This window comes from Panthera pardus, unplaced genomic scaffold (assembly GCF_024362965.1).
Source record: "Panthera pardus isolate Hobbes unplaced genomic scaffold, ASM2436296v1 HiC_scaffold_13, whole genome shotgun sequence".
Lineage (NCBI taxonomy): Eukaryota > Metazoa > Chordata > Mammalia > Carnivora > Felidae > Panthera > Panthera pardus.
The window spans coordinates 70,483,597-70,500,248 of record NW_026526688.1 but is presented as its reverse complement, the minus strand read 5'-3'; the positions used below and the strand labels follow the sequence as shown (position 1 = coordinate 70,500,248).

Sequence of the window (16,652 nt, the reverse complement as noted above, 5' to 3'; positions counted from 1 at the left end):
AACTGCTACCATCTGGTTGATAGGTGAACATTTTAATCCCTATGGGATCAGTCCCAATAACAATAACAAAAAAAATGACATTAACAGAGGCTGAGGAGAAGAAACTGCTGATTGGGAGACATGACAGCCTCCTCGAGATTATTTTCTCCTGTGCTCACAGAGACTCATGTAGATTTGTCTCCCTGAAAGTGTTACGACCTCCTCAAGGATGTTAATTGGAAATGATAGAACGTCATACGTAACGGAACAGTCTTTTCCATTCTGTAAGAGAAAGAAATGTGTGCTCTGTCTTTGTATTTCACTTTAACCAAAGGTATCACAGACGTTACTCTTTAGTAACACCAGAAAAGAAGACAGCTGAGAGAGCTGAAAGAAGGGGAGACTATTTATCCCTCCAAACTCTTTCCATCAGAACAATAGCATGTAGATAAAAGAGTTTCTGATGTGAAGTGGAAATAAGTCAATGTTGATAAAGATCATAGCTGTAGCTTTTTAGAGGAGTCAACATCCCCTCCGTTGACGAAAATAGCAGCCTTAAAAATATATCCGCCGTCGATTTCACAACATAATTCTGAGTTATTTAAGTATCTTTATTGGTCATCATTTTTCTTTGCCTTCCTAGGCTTATCAACGCTGCAGGCAGTGCTGGACTCCGCTGCTGAGAAGAAATGGCAGGTGACTGCTATCAATGTGGGAAATATTAACAATGACAAGAAAGATGAGACGTACCGATCACTTTTTCAAGATCTGGAGTTAAAAAAGGAACGGCGTGTCATCCTGGACTGTGAACGGGATAAAGTAAACGACATTGTAGACCAGGTTGGCTATGCTCTGTTTTCTAATGGCACCAAATATAGAATGTGCGTGCAATGTCAGCATTTGCAATGAGTATTTGTGTGAGGTGCTTGAACAGCAGTTTTTACTTTATGGTTTATGTAGGATGCAGCAGGGATCATCAATTAAATTATCTCCGGCTTCAGTTAGCAATAGCAGATGGTCTTCAATAATGCTGACACATCATACTAATCATTAAATATATTCGATATGTAATTCCTGACTCTTATGCTTTATATGATAAGCATTACCTTAAACTTTGATATTTTTAGTTGGAAAATTAAAATTTTACTTGTTGAACTTTTTAGGCATAAAGAAATAGCCACATTAAGTGAAATTGAGGCTGGGTTCAAAGGGAAAAGTGAGTAGTTCATGAATTCTTTGGCAAAACATGGAGTACTTCAATCATTAGAGTGCAGTATGGAACATTAAGTCTATATTGTTGTCTGGATGGGTGCTTGTCTTCAGAAAAAGTGTGTATATGTTTCTCCAGGAATCATGTTTTTCCTCCTAGTAGGTAGATTTTATATCACCATAAAACTTATTAATCTATGAAATTAAAATATGTAGGAGAGTCGTATTCAGTCTGTGTTTGCTGTTTGAGAAGTTTACCGTACATAAGGATGTTTTATCTGTGCTTATTACCACACCACCTTGATTCCATTTAAGATTTTTTGGGGGGATAGGACAGCCGTACAGTAATATCCTACTGATAAAAATAAAATCCACTGTATCACATAGATAAGGTAAGTGACCAGGGATGTTGCTGAAGCAGCGGAAGCAGCATCATAATTTACTAAGTTAAGGTTTGCTTCACTGGATATCTGCTTTTCCTAACTTGTAGGGGTGTGTGTGTGTGTGTGTGTGTGTGTGTGTGTGTGTGTGTGTGTGTAGTAGCTTCTAGGGATAATATAGGATTGGAAGAAAAACATGCAGTTAAGCATGCATTTCTTGGCCCTTTCAGCCTTTGAGGAGACAATTAGATTCACTAATTTGTGTAACACAAAGCATTTTGAAAACATAAATGTTGATGAAGCCTTAATTGATATGTAATAACACAGGCCCTAAGACATACAAAATGGATCTCACATAAAATATTAAATAACTGGATAAAACTAACTTGTTATGAGAAAGGGCTAAATGTTATATGCCAGAGAGGTGAACATTTCAGTAGAAAAGTCTTGGTTCCTGTCTCAGGAGATGAAGTTAGGGTTGTTTTTAACCCGAAGGCCTCTTGTTCAAATGTGAACTTCAACAACTCATTTGAATTTCATAGGAGATTCTCATTAAAACTGAATTTTAATAATAGTCATTAGTCTTTTGTTTAAAGAATTTATGTATTCATGACTCATCGTATTAAATGTTGGTGAAAGCTGTTTTGAAAATAATTATTTCTAAAACTAGAAGAGAGAAACTATAAGAGAAATTGGGAATACATAGAATGTAATGTTTTGAAACAAATATACGATGATTAAATACATGTCTATATGGACATCCGTTCAAAATGTACAGGGATTTTGCACATGCATGTTATTTGTATTTTCATAAGACGCTTTTGAATGTATTAAATGAGTGTGTACAGTGGTTGATTGCATCATTCAGCAAACATTTATTTCAGACATCCTCTGTGTCTAGAATGAGAGACGCAAAGAAGGAAGAAAGAGTGGTAACTTGGGGCACCTGGGTGGCTCAGTAGGCTGATAAGCATTCGACTGCAGCTTAGAACATGATCTCATAGTCGGTGGGATCAAGTCCCACATCAGGCTCTCTGCTGGCAGTGTGGAGCCTGCATGGGATTCCCTCTCTCTCCCTCTCTCTCTGTCCCTCCCCCACCACTCTCTCTCCTTTTCTCTCTCTCTCTTTCTCTCTCGAACTTAAAAAAAAAAAGAAAGAGTGGTATTTGTACCCCATGAACTTATTGTTTAGAAATGAAGACCAATTTTACTTGTCATATTAGAGTATTACAATTTATACAACAATGTGGTCGAAGAGCCTAGAAGAGAAAAACTATCTTAACAGTGGTAGGAGGATCAATGAAGGGTTCATGCACATACTGGCAGCATGTGTCTGGCTCGGGTTCCTTCATTTACTCATTCAATACATTTCCTTGATTTTCTAATGTTTGCCAGACAGGCACTGTGTAGATCCAAGAAAGTAATGTTAAGCAAAACAGTCAAAAGCCTGTTAAGGTGAATATTTATGATATATTTACAGAAATTAATGCATAAGTATAATAATGGTATATCTGACAAATGAGAACAGGATGTTATGAAAAAAACGACAGAAAAAATTTAGATTAGGAGATCATGGAAGGCCTTTGGGGAAAACAGTTTACCAAGCAAAAAGTGAGGTTGAAGTCCATTTCAAGAAAAGGAAACACTGTTTACTTATTCACTCTATTAACACTTATAGGAGAACAGAATTGCTGAAACTTTATTTCATAATAGCTTAAAGTTAGAAAGAATCCCTTTGTTGATTATGCGTGTTTTATCATTTCAATAAAACCTCAGAGTTATTTATTTCTAGTTGTGGTTAGGTGGGAAAGAACTGGTCCATTAGAAACATTGAGAAATCAATATAAATTTGCTATTGTTAGTGCGATGCTAATGATTATTGTAAAGCAAAAATGTGAGTTAGTATGACCAGCACTAATTCCTATTTACGGGTAGAGTTAGTGAATTGTCGTATCTCCCCGCTTTCTCCCAGTGAACACTTAACTCAAGTAAGGGCTACTGGTAGCACCATTTATACAATGTTCTGTTGTTGTTGTAGTTCCCAGAAGAAAGACATGCATGAGTCAGAAAGTAGAATGAACAGTAAGCAGAATCAACAGATGTCAGTAGGGTATGCGAGGGACACAATCAACTCAATTCAAGTGATGCTAATTAATATATTTTTCATCCAGAAGGACATCTGTTCCTTCAATATAGAGGGTTCATTTTCTTGAAAAAGGTGATTTAGTTTACCTAAAAATGGGTTAAAAATAATACAAGCCCTAACTGTCTTCCAACTAGCTATCACTTAACCTCAAAGGGATATTTGGTGGAATCCTTCTTAGGATTTTGCCCTTGTTCTTTAACTAAATGCATTGCTTTGGAGTACCAGACTTTGTCCAGGATAAGAGAAGGTCAGAGAAGTCTTCTCCCAGGAGGTAACATTGGGTTGAAATTCCTTGTGCTTGTAGCATTAATAAGACAAATGATATGATAGTGGAAAGAGCTTTCCTAGCAGAGGAAACAGAATATATAAAGCCCTGAGGTGATGGAAAGAAGCCCTTTTGTGCACAAAATTACTGAAAAACAGGGCCGATGAGGCTCCAGTGTAAAGAGTGGTAAAAGCCTGGAGAAGCTTGCAAGATCATTGGACTTCTCAGCATAAATTAAGGATTTTGTCTCTTAACGCTGGAAGCAATGGGAAGCCACCAAAACAGTTTAATTAGGCAAATACGCTAATGATTTGAATGTTTGTCTATAGCCCAGGTATTTCATGCTTTCCATTGATGTGACACTTTTCTTAAAAATAAAAATTACATTTTCATACCTAAGTGCTAGGACTACCACATGACCATTTTACCAAATTCAACTCTCTTTAATTGATATACAGGTCAGTGAAAACTCACATTGATTCAGTAATATCCCAAACTGACGTGAGCATTACCAAAATGACCACTTGTTCCATGATGTGTGTGTCTCACCATTGATTTTTGACTTAGATTTGTGGAGAAATATTAGCTTCTCTGATGCTTTGCTGCCTCGAGCTGGAAATAATAATGTTCATTGGAACTAAATTATAAGCATTTCAAGATTCTTAAGATGGGAATATTATTTTATAGATTCATATAAGAATTCTTTTATATACTTATTCATATTTTTTAAATGCATGTACTACTATAAATTTGCGTGTCAGTGTGTGAATATAAAATCTCAGATGTTGGTTTCAGCTGTTTAAGGGTGTAATGAAAAAATAGCTTTTGTAGGAAGAAAACTATGGCTTATTATGGATTCATACATGTTTTTAGTTTTATATTTCTTAAGATCTTGTGATCTTATTTCCACTATTGACAAAACTGAGGTAATTATGTCTGTTTAGTTATTGACTTCTTGAAAGAAGTGATGATAAAGCACTAAAATGTATTGTTACCTTTTTCTGAGAGAAATAGTCACTGTTGTGATAATTATATCTTGTCAAATATGACTCTTCATAGAATATCAAAAAACATAGTAGATAAAATTCTATTGTTTTTCTCATTTGGGCCATAACATCAATAATTTTACATTTATGTTATTTGCATTTACTAAATAATGGTTTCTTTATCTTTGTTAGGTTATTACCATTGGAAAACATGTTAAAGGTTACCATTATATCATTGCAAATCTGGTAGGTGAATTAATTGATATTTATTATTTTAATAGAGATGTTTATTAATTATAAAATAGTTGTGAATGATCAGCATTTATCAGTGGTATTTTTAAAAACATATTGTGATTCTATTAATCAATTAGAAATGATATTTTTCTGAATTTGTTATGTTTTGGATTTATTTCCTATTTTACATTTTCTAATCAATCTCCTATTATAAATTATGTAAGAAATTAGAGAACGATATTTGACAAGTTTATAAATTGTCTTAAAAAGCATATTTAGTTATGGAAAAGTTTCAAAAATACATAAAGCTTAATTATTCAAATTTCCTCTTGGTTTTCATTGTCATGGTGTTTTATACATTTTTCCTTTCGTTCATTCCTTTAAAGTTTTTAGTATATATAATATTTGAAATAAATGCCCATTTGTGAGAATTTCTCAGTGAAAAATTAAAGCTGGAAATGTCAAGAATATTAATACATTATATATTATTTATTTCTGATTATCTACTTACTATGTAAGCAACACAATGAAATTGAATTCCTATAGCTGATGACTTTTTCATTGGGATTTCTGTCAGATTATGATTATACTGAATATCCAAATGGTTAATTGTATCTCTCTCTTAAATATAATCAAAGCCCTTTAGAATTATCATTAGACATTTTTTTTTTCAAAATAGTTTTTAGATCAGCAGTAAAATGATCTTATGCCTTTATCACTGCAAAGGTTTATGTTCTTTAAAGAGGTATGATCTTCCTTGATGAGAATACCACCTTCCCCAACCTCTGAAAAATAGTGGGAAAAGGAGGGAAAAAATAAGAGCTTATTCTAAATAGCATAATAGTGCTTGGGAAAGTTTTCATATCTGCATAAGTGTAGATTTATTTCATGGTTTCTGGAATATCAGATTATTGTACCAGAAGACATTATTGTTGGTAATCATGGAGAAAAAACAAACAAACAAACAAACACCTCACAACTGATAAATACTGTTTTCACTAAAAGGTGGCCACAGTGATTTAAAATATTAAATCTCAAACTTACATGCTACTGCTAGAAGTTGGTTGTTCAGGTAAAAATTCTGTTTGCCCGTGAAATGGCTAACTACAATAAAATTCATCAGAACTTACCCATTAATGTGTTATTACAGATCCTAAGTGACTTCCCACCTGAGCAGCGAGGGTTAAAATAGATACAACTCTGTATTCACTCTTTTCAGAACTACATTCTGTGCAGGGAACAGCCTGGACAGTTAGTCCCCTGTGTGAATTGTGCCATTTGATGAACAACACAGAGCCACATTGAAAGCCGTGATCTTTAAAAATGTCCAGATGGAGAAGATTATATTGGAACATTGAGAAATAATGACAGAAGGTGGCTCATCAATTTGAGAGTTGATATCTGATTCTATGAAAAAGGAAAGAAACGTACGAATGACCAAAGTAAAAAGATTTAAAAAAAAAAAAATCAAAAAACAAGTTCATGCTGCTGTCATGCTTCTAGGGAGAAAAGTGCCTAATACTTTATCTGAATTCAAATTGTGTTCCTCCTTTTCTGAATACTTGGTATCTTCACCATATGGAACTTCTAATGGATCAGTAAATTCAAAGAATCTGAGAAAAGCTGTGGTTTCTGAGAACTAGAAGACATTTGAAAATTCCACTGACATTTCAAATTGAAGAATGCCATTCAGAGTGGAAGCGCTTTGGTCTTCCAAAATCTTGATTGGAAATGTCCCCTTTTTCCTCTCCAGTGTGTGTTGAGAGTTAAAGGTGGTGGTTACAAAAGATAGTAAAGCCCTTTAGATACCACTGTTGATTAATCTCCTCAGGAATTGGTAAATGCTTGATTAAGCTCCCAAACACAGGTTGTCATTAAGTTCTTGATACAGCACTTAAGAGGATGATTTGTGCATAATGTGACCAAGAAGTGGGCGTAAAGGGATCTAGTTTTCATTTCCTCAATCCATAGATATGGACAAAACGTGCTGCAACCAACCCATCCCTCCCAGACTATCTGCCTTACGGTGAAGCACATTCATCAGGGAGCCTCCCCCATGCACATAGAAATTCCAATAAAGTTTTTTTAGTGTCTTACTCTTAAATAGCCGAATAGAATTAGGCATTTGTGAAAAGTCTGGGCCATGAAGGATATAATATAAAACAAACAAATAAACGAATGAATAAATAAATAAATAAATAAATAAATAAATAAATAAATAAAAGTAAAATAAACAAAAACAGGGCAGGCAGATAACACAAGACAAATGTTTAAAGTTATAATGGATATCTGCAGAGAAATAAAATATATTTTATCCAAAAAGAAGAGAAAGAGTGCATTATGAAAAAGAAAAAAAGAAAAAAAAACCGTCAGAGAATAAGAAAGAGCTAAGGGAAGCTAACTTTTTTTTTCCTAAAGTAACAAGTAAAATTATGTGACTTTGAAGATAAGCTTAAGAAAAGTCTTTACGATTATGTAACAAAATGACAATACCGTATGAAATGCAGGGGAACCTGTAAAGGGACTTAGACATTTACTCTAAAAGTTGCAATGTGGTAATAATAGGCATTCTGGAAAGACACAGTAGTGAAAACGGGGTAAGAAATTGTCAAAGAACATTCAGAAACATTCCCAGTACTGGATGACACAAATGTGCCCCTTGAGTACAGAAAGCAATGAAAGAAAAGAGACTTCCTTTCATATTTCAAAGAAGATGTCATCATGACATTTCAGGGAAAGATAGATCTTAAAGATTTGGACAGGTGGGAGGTGGAGGCAGAGAGGGGTACAAAGGAGGTCAAATTTTTGTATTTATTACAAAAAATAGGAATAATGACATTGTATTTTTCAATAGAAACAATAGAAGTCAGAGGAACAATGTCCTCAGATTATGAAAGTTTGAACTTAAAATTCTGTACTTAGCCAAAATACTAATCAAGTGTCAGAGCAAAATAAAGATATTTTGAGACATTCAGTGTCTCAAAAAACTTACCTCCAGTGTGTCTCAGGAAGCTATTGAGGGCTCTGAAAGAAGGGAATAAAACATGAAAGAATAGTAATCAAGGCAGCCAGATTCGGAACTAGTCAGAAACATGGTGAAGGGACACTCTAGGGTATTGTTGCAGAGAAGACGGAAAGAGGAGCCAGTTCAGATCACAGCGTTTAAGAAGTTCTCCTGTAAATTAAATATTCAGAAAAAAAAAAAAAGAGAGAGAAGCAGATTACTTGATATGTTTGAATATGTTATTTAGAAAAGGAAAGATTTACTTGTATAAACGTGAAAAGTTCCCATGGAGCAACTGGAAAAAACTAAAGATAGGTATACAGAAAACTATAGTAAGTAGTGAAAACTGTAGTAGTGAAAAACTGAAGCAATTATTAATGTGAGAATGAAATACCTTTCATGAAGGAAAATGCAGCCTCAGCACATTATCTGGCTTTGCTCTGAATAACAGAATTGCAAATATGAAAAGCATGAACGTGAAATGGATGAGGAGGTAAAAGTGAATGAATTGCATGCTCATCTGACATAAGCAAAAATTCAATAAAAAATATCTAAAATGGATAAATTAAGAAAGCATATGTGGGGACGCCTGGGTGGCTCAGTCGGTCAAGCCTCCGACTTTGGCTCAGGTCACGATCTCATGGTTTGTGGGCTCGAGCCCTGCGTCAGACTCTGTGCTGACAGCTCAGAGTCTGGAGCCTGCTTCAGATTTGGTCTCCCTCTCTTCCTGCCCCTCTTCGTGCTCTGTCTCTATCTCTCTCTCATAAAAAAAAAAAAAAAAAAAAAAAAAATTATAATTAAAGAAAAAAAAAGAGAGCATATGTGTCATGCAGAAATATGGAGATAAATATATGAAAAACAAAAATTATTGAAATTGATTGTTTTGAAGCAGCTTAATTGAAACAGGGTTGGGCAGAGCAGAGAATCTGCAGCTTTTGTTATATATTTTTTTGCACTGTTTGCATTATTTTGATAAAAAGAAAAACAAAAGAATAAAAAAAACCAAAAGAATAACAAAGTAATTATCCTTCTTTACACAAATATATTAAAATATACTTTCTTAATATCAATAACAAAGACAAGATTCTCCTATATTTTGGATTCAGGGATAATTTCAATCCTTATGCACAATAATAAGGAGTAAATGTATGAGGTGAAAAAGTTAATTGTGATTTAAAATTGTGATTTCATCTTGTGATTTCATCTTTGAGAGAATACTCTCAAATTGAGATAGAATTCATGACAGCACAAAATTTGAAATCAATGGAAATACCACATAATAATAGTTTTAGTAATGACTGAATTCATTCTAATAATGCAAGAGATTGATTTTTAAAATTTAATACATTTTATAAAAAATTAACTTACATACTTAATATGAAATTGTTTGACTGTTCTCAAATAATGACTAGTCATTTAGTACCCTCCATGCTTATTTTAAAGGTGTCTTATCACCTGAGAGAATGACCAATTTTAATAGGAATAACTTGCTCACAATGGTGTAGCTCCCAGAGAACTAGCTTTATGTTATTAAGTATCTGTAACCATGTGGTAGTGCTCTGTTGTAGAATCAATAAATAAAACCCGTCCTTATCCATGGAAGATTTCTCAATAAAATGGAGAACTTTTATGTGAGTACAGCCAATAAACATTCATTGATTAAGGACCTACTGTGATTACAAGATGATAGTAGGTATTGGTGCCGAGTACTGACTGATAGATGCATGAATCATTTCCTATGAGCTTTTGATCTTGTGTGCTCTTTGACATTTGTAAAACCTCAATGTATAGGTTATTTTGTAAATGTTCTCTTTGATTCCTAATGGAAAGCCTGACATGTGTTCTGTGTCTAGGGCTTTACTGATGGAGACCTATTAAAAATTCAGTTTGGAGGGGCAAACGTCTCTGGATTTCAGATAGTGGACTATGATGATTCCCTGGTATCTAAATTTATAGAAAGATGGTCAACGCTGGAAGAAAAAGAATACCCTGGAGCACACACGACTACAATTAAGGTATGTATCTACCTACCGATATGTACATCTACCTCTGTGTCTATGTATTTATATATCTGTATCTGTATCTGTATCTGTATCTGTATCTGTATCTGTCTATATCTAACTGCTAGCAAGTAGCCTGTTCTCTGCAACACCCTAGGAAGATAAAAATCTGTTTGTTCTAGTACTTATAAAAAATGCAATGCTTCATGCAACCAAACAGAGAATCTTTGAATTCTAAATGCAGTGCACTGTTCTGTTGGGAGCACTACCCAGATTCATCTTTTATTCTCCCCATGGAGACTTTACTTGTTTATTCAGTGTATTTTATTATGTGTCCACCTGCATACATATATTTACCTCCAAATATTAAATGTCTCTGCTGTTGATAGGAAGGTTTGTTTGTTGTTGTTGTTGTTGTTTTTCTTTTTTGGTCACCTTATTGAGAGCAGAGACAAGAGTGGATCAAAGAAAGAGTAAGTGGAATGAGATGATCACATTCTTTATGCAACTAGATTTTTGAAAATTAAGAGCTTCAGAACATAATGCAAAGTAGTTCAAAGGCATAATGATTTTGTTTGCTTGTTTGTATATTATTAAGCAGATTGTGTATCAACCAGTCAGGGACAGTATTATTTCATTTGCTCTCACAGTTATGTTTATACATCAGAGAGAGGTTTTCTTGTTTTCTGCACATAATGGAAAAAAAAAAAAAACAGATGTGGATGTTTGGCTTTAAATTTGGGTCTGGCTGTGAGACTGGTCCTAGGTAAGGATTGAAGTTCTCTACTTTGGGGTATATAAATGGATCCTGTTAATTTTAAGTTAAATTCCAGACAGCATCTCATAGAATGTTAAAGAATAACCCAGAGTTCATTTTTTTTTTTTCTCAAAACTGTGCGGCTTCTTGTTTAGTGACTTTGACTCATACTCCACATTCACACTGCTTATAACAATATTGTGGGCTTGTGGGAGTGCCATCATGTAGCAAGGCTGATGAGAAGGAAAATGGACACCTAGTCATTTTGTTGATGTCAGGGTACATCTACACCTGTGCTCAGTAACAGTCTGACTGCTGACCCTTGTTCTGTGGAATTGCAGGTTTCTACCCATCCCAAGATGGTGCCTTTTTAGCTGTCAGATGAACATTGCATGTGGCATTCATCCCCAAATAGAACTAACAAGCTCCTTTTGAATACTCTGGTAGTCATCATGTTCCTCCACTGCTGCCTATCGTGAGGAGGATGAGAGCAAAATGAGATGATTATTGTCCCAAGGAAGTTGTATCATTGTGGAAGTTCATGGGTCATGCATCAAAATACAAGGCAAACTTGGGGTATGAGACATCTTTGGCAATGCATTCTATTAACAATTTTGCCAGATTCTAGCTCCAGATTTTGCTCTGTTGGAAGCTTGCTCCCTTCCTGCTGTAGCATTTCCCCCTGTAGTGCCTTTCTTTCAGCTGCTTCTGCCAAGTTTCAGAGAGATCGTGATGGCCCTTCGGTGTGCAAACAGCATACATAGGGTTATAAGTTTAAAAAAATGTAGGTTCTGATTCAGTGTTTGACCCCAGTTAAAGATTCAACACCATTTACAAAGACAGCACAGCTTTGGAAACAAAGGCTTCCATAGGAGACACATTTTTTACAGCCTTTGAAGCTTGATAAAAATTAGTCTGTGCAACCGAATGGCTTTGGGTGGGAGTTCATCTCAACACAGACATATTGCTCATTTACTAAAGCACCAGGGACTGAATTAAAGAAAAAAAAAAAGCTCTTTGATAATCTGTAATCTAATGGAGGAGACTAACATGTCAATAAGCAAATACGATAAGGGATGGTGCATATAAAATATGCCATTTCCCTGCATACGATTAGGGCAATATGGGGGAAGGGATGTGAAGGAGGGCTCTCCGAAGATGGGGCATCTGAGCAGGGGTGTGCCTGGAGAAAAGGGTATGCCTGTGTGAAGGAGCCTGCACACAGACTCAGAAGTGACACAAGGGCATGTCTGAGTCAGGAAACTGTACTTGTTTGTTTCTTTGTTTGTTTGTTTTTCCACTGTAGGAATTTAAAATATTTGGATTGGGTGGGAGAGGGACAAATTGTGGGAGTTGTCAAGAGATAAGCCTCTTCAACTGTCAACAGACGTAAAAGGTAGGGATTAGAAAACAGGGCTTTCAAGATTTTTTTCTGCTTCCATGGGCAGAAGAAAGGAAGAAAGGCCATATAGGGCATGATATAGCATTTTCTAATATAAACAAGTAGCATATTTTCAATATATGATCTCTTTAAGGAAGGAGAGTAAAAATATTTCCCAATGAGATTATTTATTTTTATGTTGTCTTTGGGTCATTGTACCAGGTACATTGCCTGATCATTTAAATCACATTTTATTATTACTACAATAAAAATTTACATTATAGGCATAAAAATCTGCAAAAATGCAATTCATTACATAAAATTCTCACTATGGCTAGGCTTTGGAAATAATATAAATTATTGCAAATTATAAGAGTATTAAGTAAATCATTGTTTTAAAGTCTTAGTCTTCTCCAAAAGTTCATGAAGCTTCCATAGTTTCTTAATTAAAATCATTCTTATTTGATGAATAAAAGTAAAATATAAATGTTTCAATATCAACACATGTCAATAACTATGAAATATAAATTACAAATGTTAAATTTCTTCATTCTTACATTCTGTACAAAAAATAACTCTAGAGTCATGGCACTGAGATTTTAAATCTGGCTCACCAATCCACTGATTTCAGGCAACATTCATTCATTTATTCATTTATCAATTCATTTATCCACTCAATACTTCTTTATTGAGTTTTTACTCTGCAGACTGGCACTGTTCTAGGTGTTAGAAATGACAAAGTTCTAGTCTTCGGGGATTTATAGTCTTCAGACTAGAAACCAGCAATTGCCTTTTAGCAAGGATGGAAATTGTCTTAATGACATCCCAAAGTCAATATATTCTAAACTAAACTTTTGATTTCCCACTGCTGCTCCCTCTTCAGCACCTGCAAACTTCCTTCAACAATCTTTCTACCTCATGTGATGACAACTCCATGTTTTCAGTTGTTACTTGACCAAGAACTTGGAAATGGCCTTGACTCCTCTCTTTTCCCTGCAGTCCACATCCAATCGTTCAGGAAATCCTATAGGCTCTGCTGTACTTCTTAACCCCTGTTCTGCAGCCACCCTAAATCAATCACCATCGTCTCTCTGCGAGGATTATTGCAATGGTCTCCTAGACTGGTTTCCCTGATTTCACATTTGCCCTTATCTTTCATGTTTGTGGTCCTTTTAAAACATAAATTAACATCATGTCACTGTGCTGCTTTAAGCCCTCCAATAGCCCTCTGTTTCACATGGGGTAAAAAGCCAAAGTTATCTCTTTGAGGCCCTAAATACTCTGTCTCCCAGTCACAAGTGACTCATCTCTTGGCATTCTCCCCCTTGCTCATGCAGCTTCAGCTACCTTAGCCTTTTTGGTGTTTCTTAAGCATGGAAGGCACTTAGGGTCTTTGTGCTGGCTATTTCCTATTCTGGACTGTTCTCCCCTAAATATCTGCATGGCTAAGCCTACATCACTTTTCAGATCTTTGTTCAAATGCTATCTTCTCAAAGAAGGAAGTGGCAGGCTTTCTCTTTAAAATTGCAATCTTGGGGCACCTGGGTGGCTCAGTCAGTTAAACATCATACTCTTAATTTCAGCTCAGGTCATGATCTCACAGTCATAAGATAGAGCACCACATCAGGCTCCCTGTTGAGCATGGAAACTGCGTGGGATTCTCTCTCTCTGCCCCTCCCCTGCTCATCTCCCTCTCTCTCTCAAAAATAAATAAATAAACATTTAAGAAATAAATAAGTAAAATTGGAATCTCTCCATCCATCAGGGTATGTCCATTGCTAGCTTTCCCTGCTCTAGTTTTTGTCATGATTACCTTCTAGTATACTGCTTTCATAATTAATATATTCATTACATTGTTCATTGTCTGTCTACTCCAACTTGAAAGTAAGTGCCACGGGGGCAGGGATTTCTTTGTTGTTTGTTTACTGATATATTCCAAGCTCCTAGAATGAGGCCTGGCACATAGCTATTTAATAAAGGCTTTAGAGGAAATCAAAGATACTGTAGTAGTATCCATAATAAGCTGGTCTCCTCCAAGGTCTGAAGTAAGAAAAGGCTTTTTTGAGGAAGGAGTAGTGAATTCAAAACTTGAAAGGATGGTAAGGATTAAGAGAGAAAGGACAGTGGCTCCCCATAGAGAAATAGGATATGTAAGTTTCCAGGGCACAGAAAATGTAAATATTTCCATAAGGCCAGAGTTTGGACAGAGGTGTTTTGAGGGAATTCAGACAAATACTTCTTTAGAAATATGTGTTAGCCAGGGGTGCCTGGTGCCTGAGTAGCTCAGTCAGTTGAGCGTCCTACTTCGGCTCATGTCATGATCTCACAGTTCGTGGGTTCAAGACCTGTATTAGGGTCTGTGCTGACAGTGCAGAGCCTTCTTGGAATTCTCTCTCTCTCTCTCTCTCTCTCTCTCTCTCTCTGTCTTTCTCTCTGCCCCTCCCCCACTTATACTTTCTCTTTTTCTCAAAATAAATAAATAAACTTAAAAAATAAAAGAGAAATATGTATGATCTAGATTTTGTGTGCCCTGTAGATTTACAAAGGAATTTTTTATCCTATTCAGAGAGCAATAGGGAACAACCAGAGGAGAATGAATATCATGTTTTGATACAAGAAGATTACTGACTACACTACCTGGGTGACAACAAGTTGTAGCCTGTGTATGTGATGGTCCGGTAAGCTTTTAGGAAGATATCACAAACAATCCAGGGAATTCTGAAATGTGGTCGTAGCATAAAGATGGAGGGAAATCAATGGACTTGTTACAATTGGCAATTCTTTCAGATCTTCTTATTTGCAAAATAAATGATTATTGCAAGACTCATGATGATTCTTCTATTATATAGGAATATAAATTCAGTTGAGAGATATTTGTGGGTTAAAAACAAGACTCTGAAAGGCAGTGTGTATCTTTTGTATCTTACTGGCCCCAAATCTCATACACTAGTTTGCACACAGTAGACACATAGATATTTATTGAAATGAAGACTAATGAAATGAAAAATATAAACTCTGAAAATAACAAATCACTAAGAAAGGAAAAAAAGTAGTTATCATTGTTATGAAATTTGGTTAAAATTTCTGCTCTGGCATTTGTTATGTCCCTTATTCAGCCCTGGCAGAAAAGTAGTGTTACTTTATTGGTGAAATGTAGAATGACTGTAGTCATCAGACATAAGCTTCTCGATTTAAATGGGACAATTCAAGTGAGCATTTTGCTTTCCATAAAAAACGTTCCAGAAGAGGCAGATAATGAAGATGATTTGCCACTATCTCAAAAATAATTTATAAATACTTCTATTTTTAGATAGGTTTTCAGTATTTTCAGTGTCTTCAACAACTTGCCAGATTACAACTACCCATTCTATCTTGTCACATCGACAATTTGAACCTTAGTTCAATTTTTGTGTCCGTAATATTCTGCTGATGTTAAGGAATTCAACAATAATACGTGACTGACATTTTTGTGGCACTTTAAATAATGACTTTCCCACCAGAATCTCATTTTACTCAGGAAACGACTGAAAGCACAGACCCAAACTTTTTTAATTGCTGTCCTAAGAGAGTTATTAGGCCTGTCTGAAAATAGGAGCATCTTTTTCAGTTTTGTAATTAGCACCGTGCATTATATAGTACCCTGGTGACTTAATAGAATTAATTCTGCTTCTTGAACATTTTAACTGACCAAAACCACTGCTAACACGTCAGTGTCCCCTACTCCTACTATTATTTTGCCACACAACATCCTAGAGGTTTGACATGTTTAATTCCTTATATTGTAGGTTTAATTGATTTTTTTTGTCTTTTTATTTTATTTTAGTTATTTTTTTTAATATAATTTATTGTCAAGTTAGCTAACATACAGTGTATACACTGTGCTCTTGGTTTTGGGGGTGGATTCCCGTGATTCATCACTTACATAACAACACCCAGTGCTCATCCCAGCAAGTGCCTCCTCAATACCCATCACCCATTTTCCCCTCTCCACCGTCCTCCCATGGACCCTCAGTTTGTTCTCTGTATTTAGGAGTCTCTTACGGTTTGCCTCCCTCTCTGTTTGAAACTATTTTTTCCCCTTCTCTTCCCCCATGGTATTCTGTTAATGTTTACAGCAGTGCTTTCAACAATAGCCAAATTATGGAAAGAGCCTAAATGTCCATCAACTGATGAATGGATAAAGAATATGTGATACACACACACACACACACACACACACACACACACACACACAATGGAATGTATGCAATTGGCAAAGAGAAAGAATGAAATCATGCCATTTGCAGCAATCTGGATGAAACTGGAAGGTAT

At 35.4% G+C, this 16,652-nt stretch overlaps 1 protein-coding gene across 5 annotated transcripts in view; it reads left to right on the top strand.

The window, feature by feature from the left end:
• GRIA2 (glutamate ionotropic receptor AMPA type subunit 2) overlaps nt 1-16,652 on the top strand; it is a 158,863-nt gene that overhangs the window by 93,599 nt on the left and 48,612 nt on the right. For all 5 annotated transcript variants that reach the window (XR_002077789.2, XM_019441158.2, XM_019441156.2 and 2 more), the window contains exons 4-6: nt 623-819; nt 5,158-5,211; nt 10,057-10,218. Coding sequence is in view for 4 of the 5 variants with exons in the window: in XM_019441158.2 (XP_019296703.1) it covers nt 623-819; nt 5,158-5,211; nt 10,057-10,218 (413 nt within the window). In the remaining variant the exon portion in view is untranslated. The remainder of the gene's footprint in view (nt 1-622; nt 820-5,157; nt 5,212-10,056; nt 10,219-16,652) is intronic.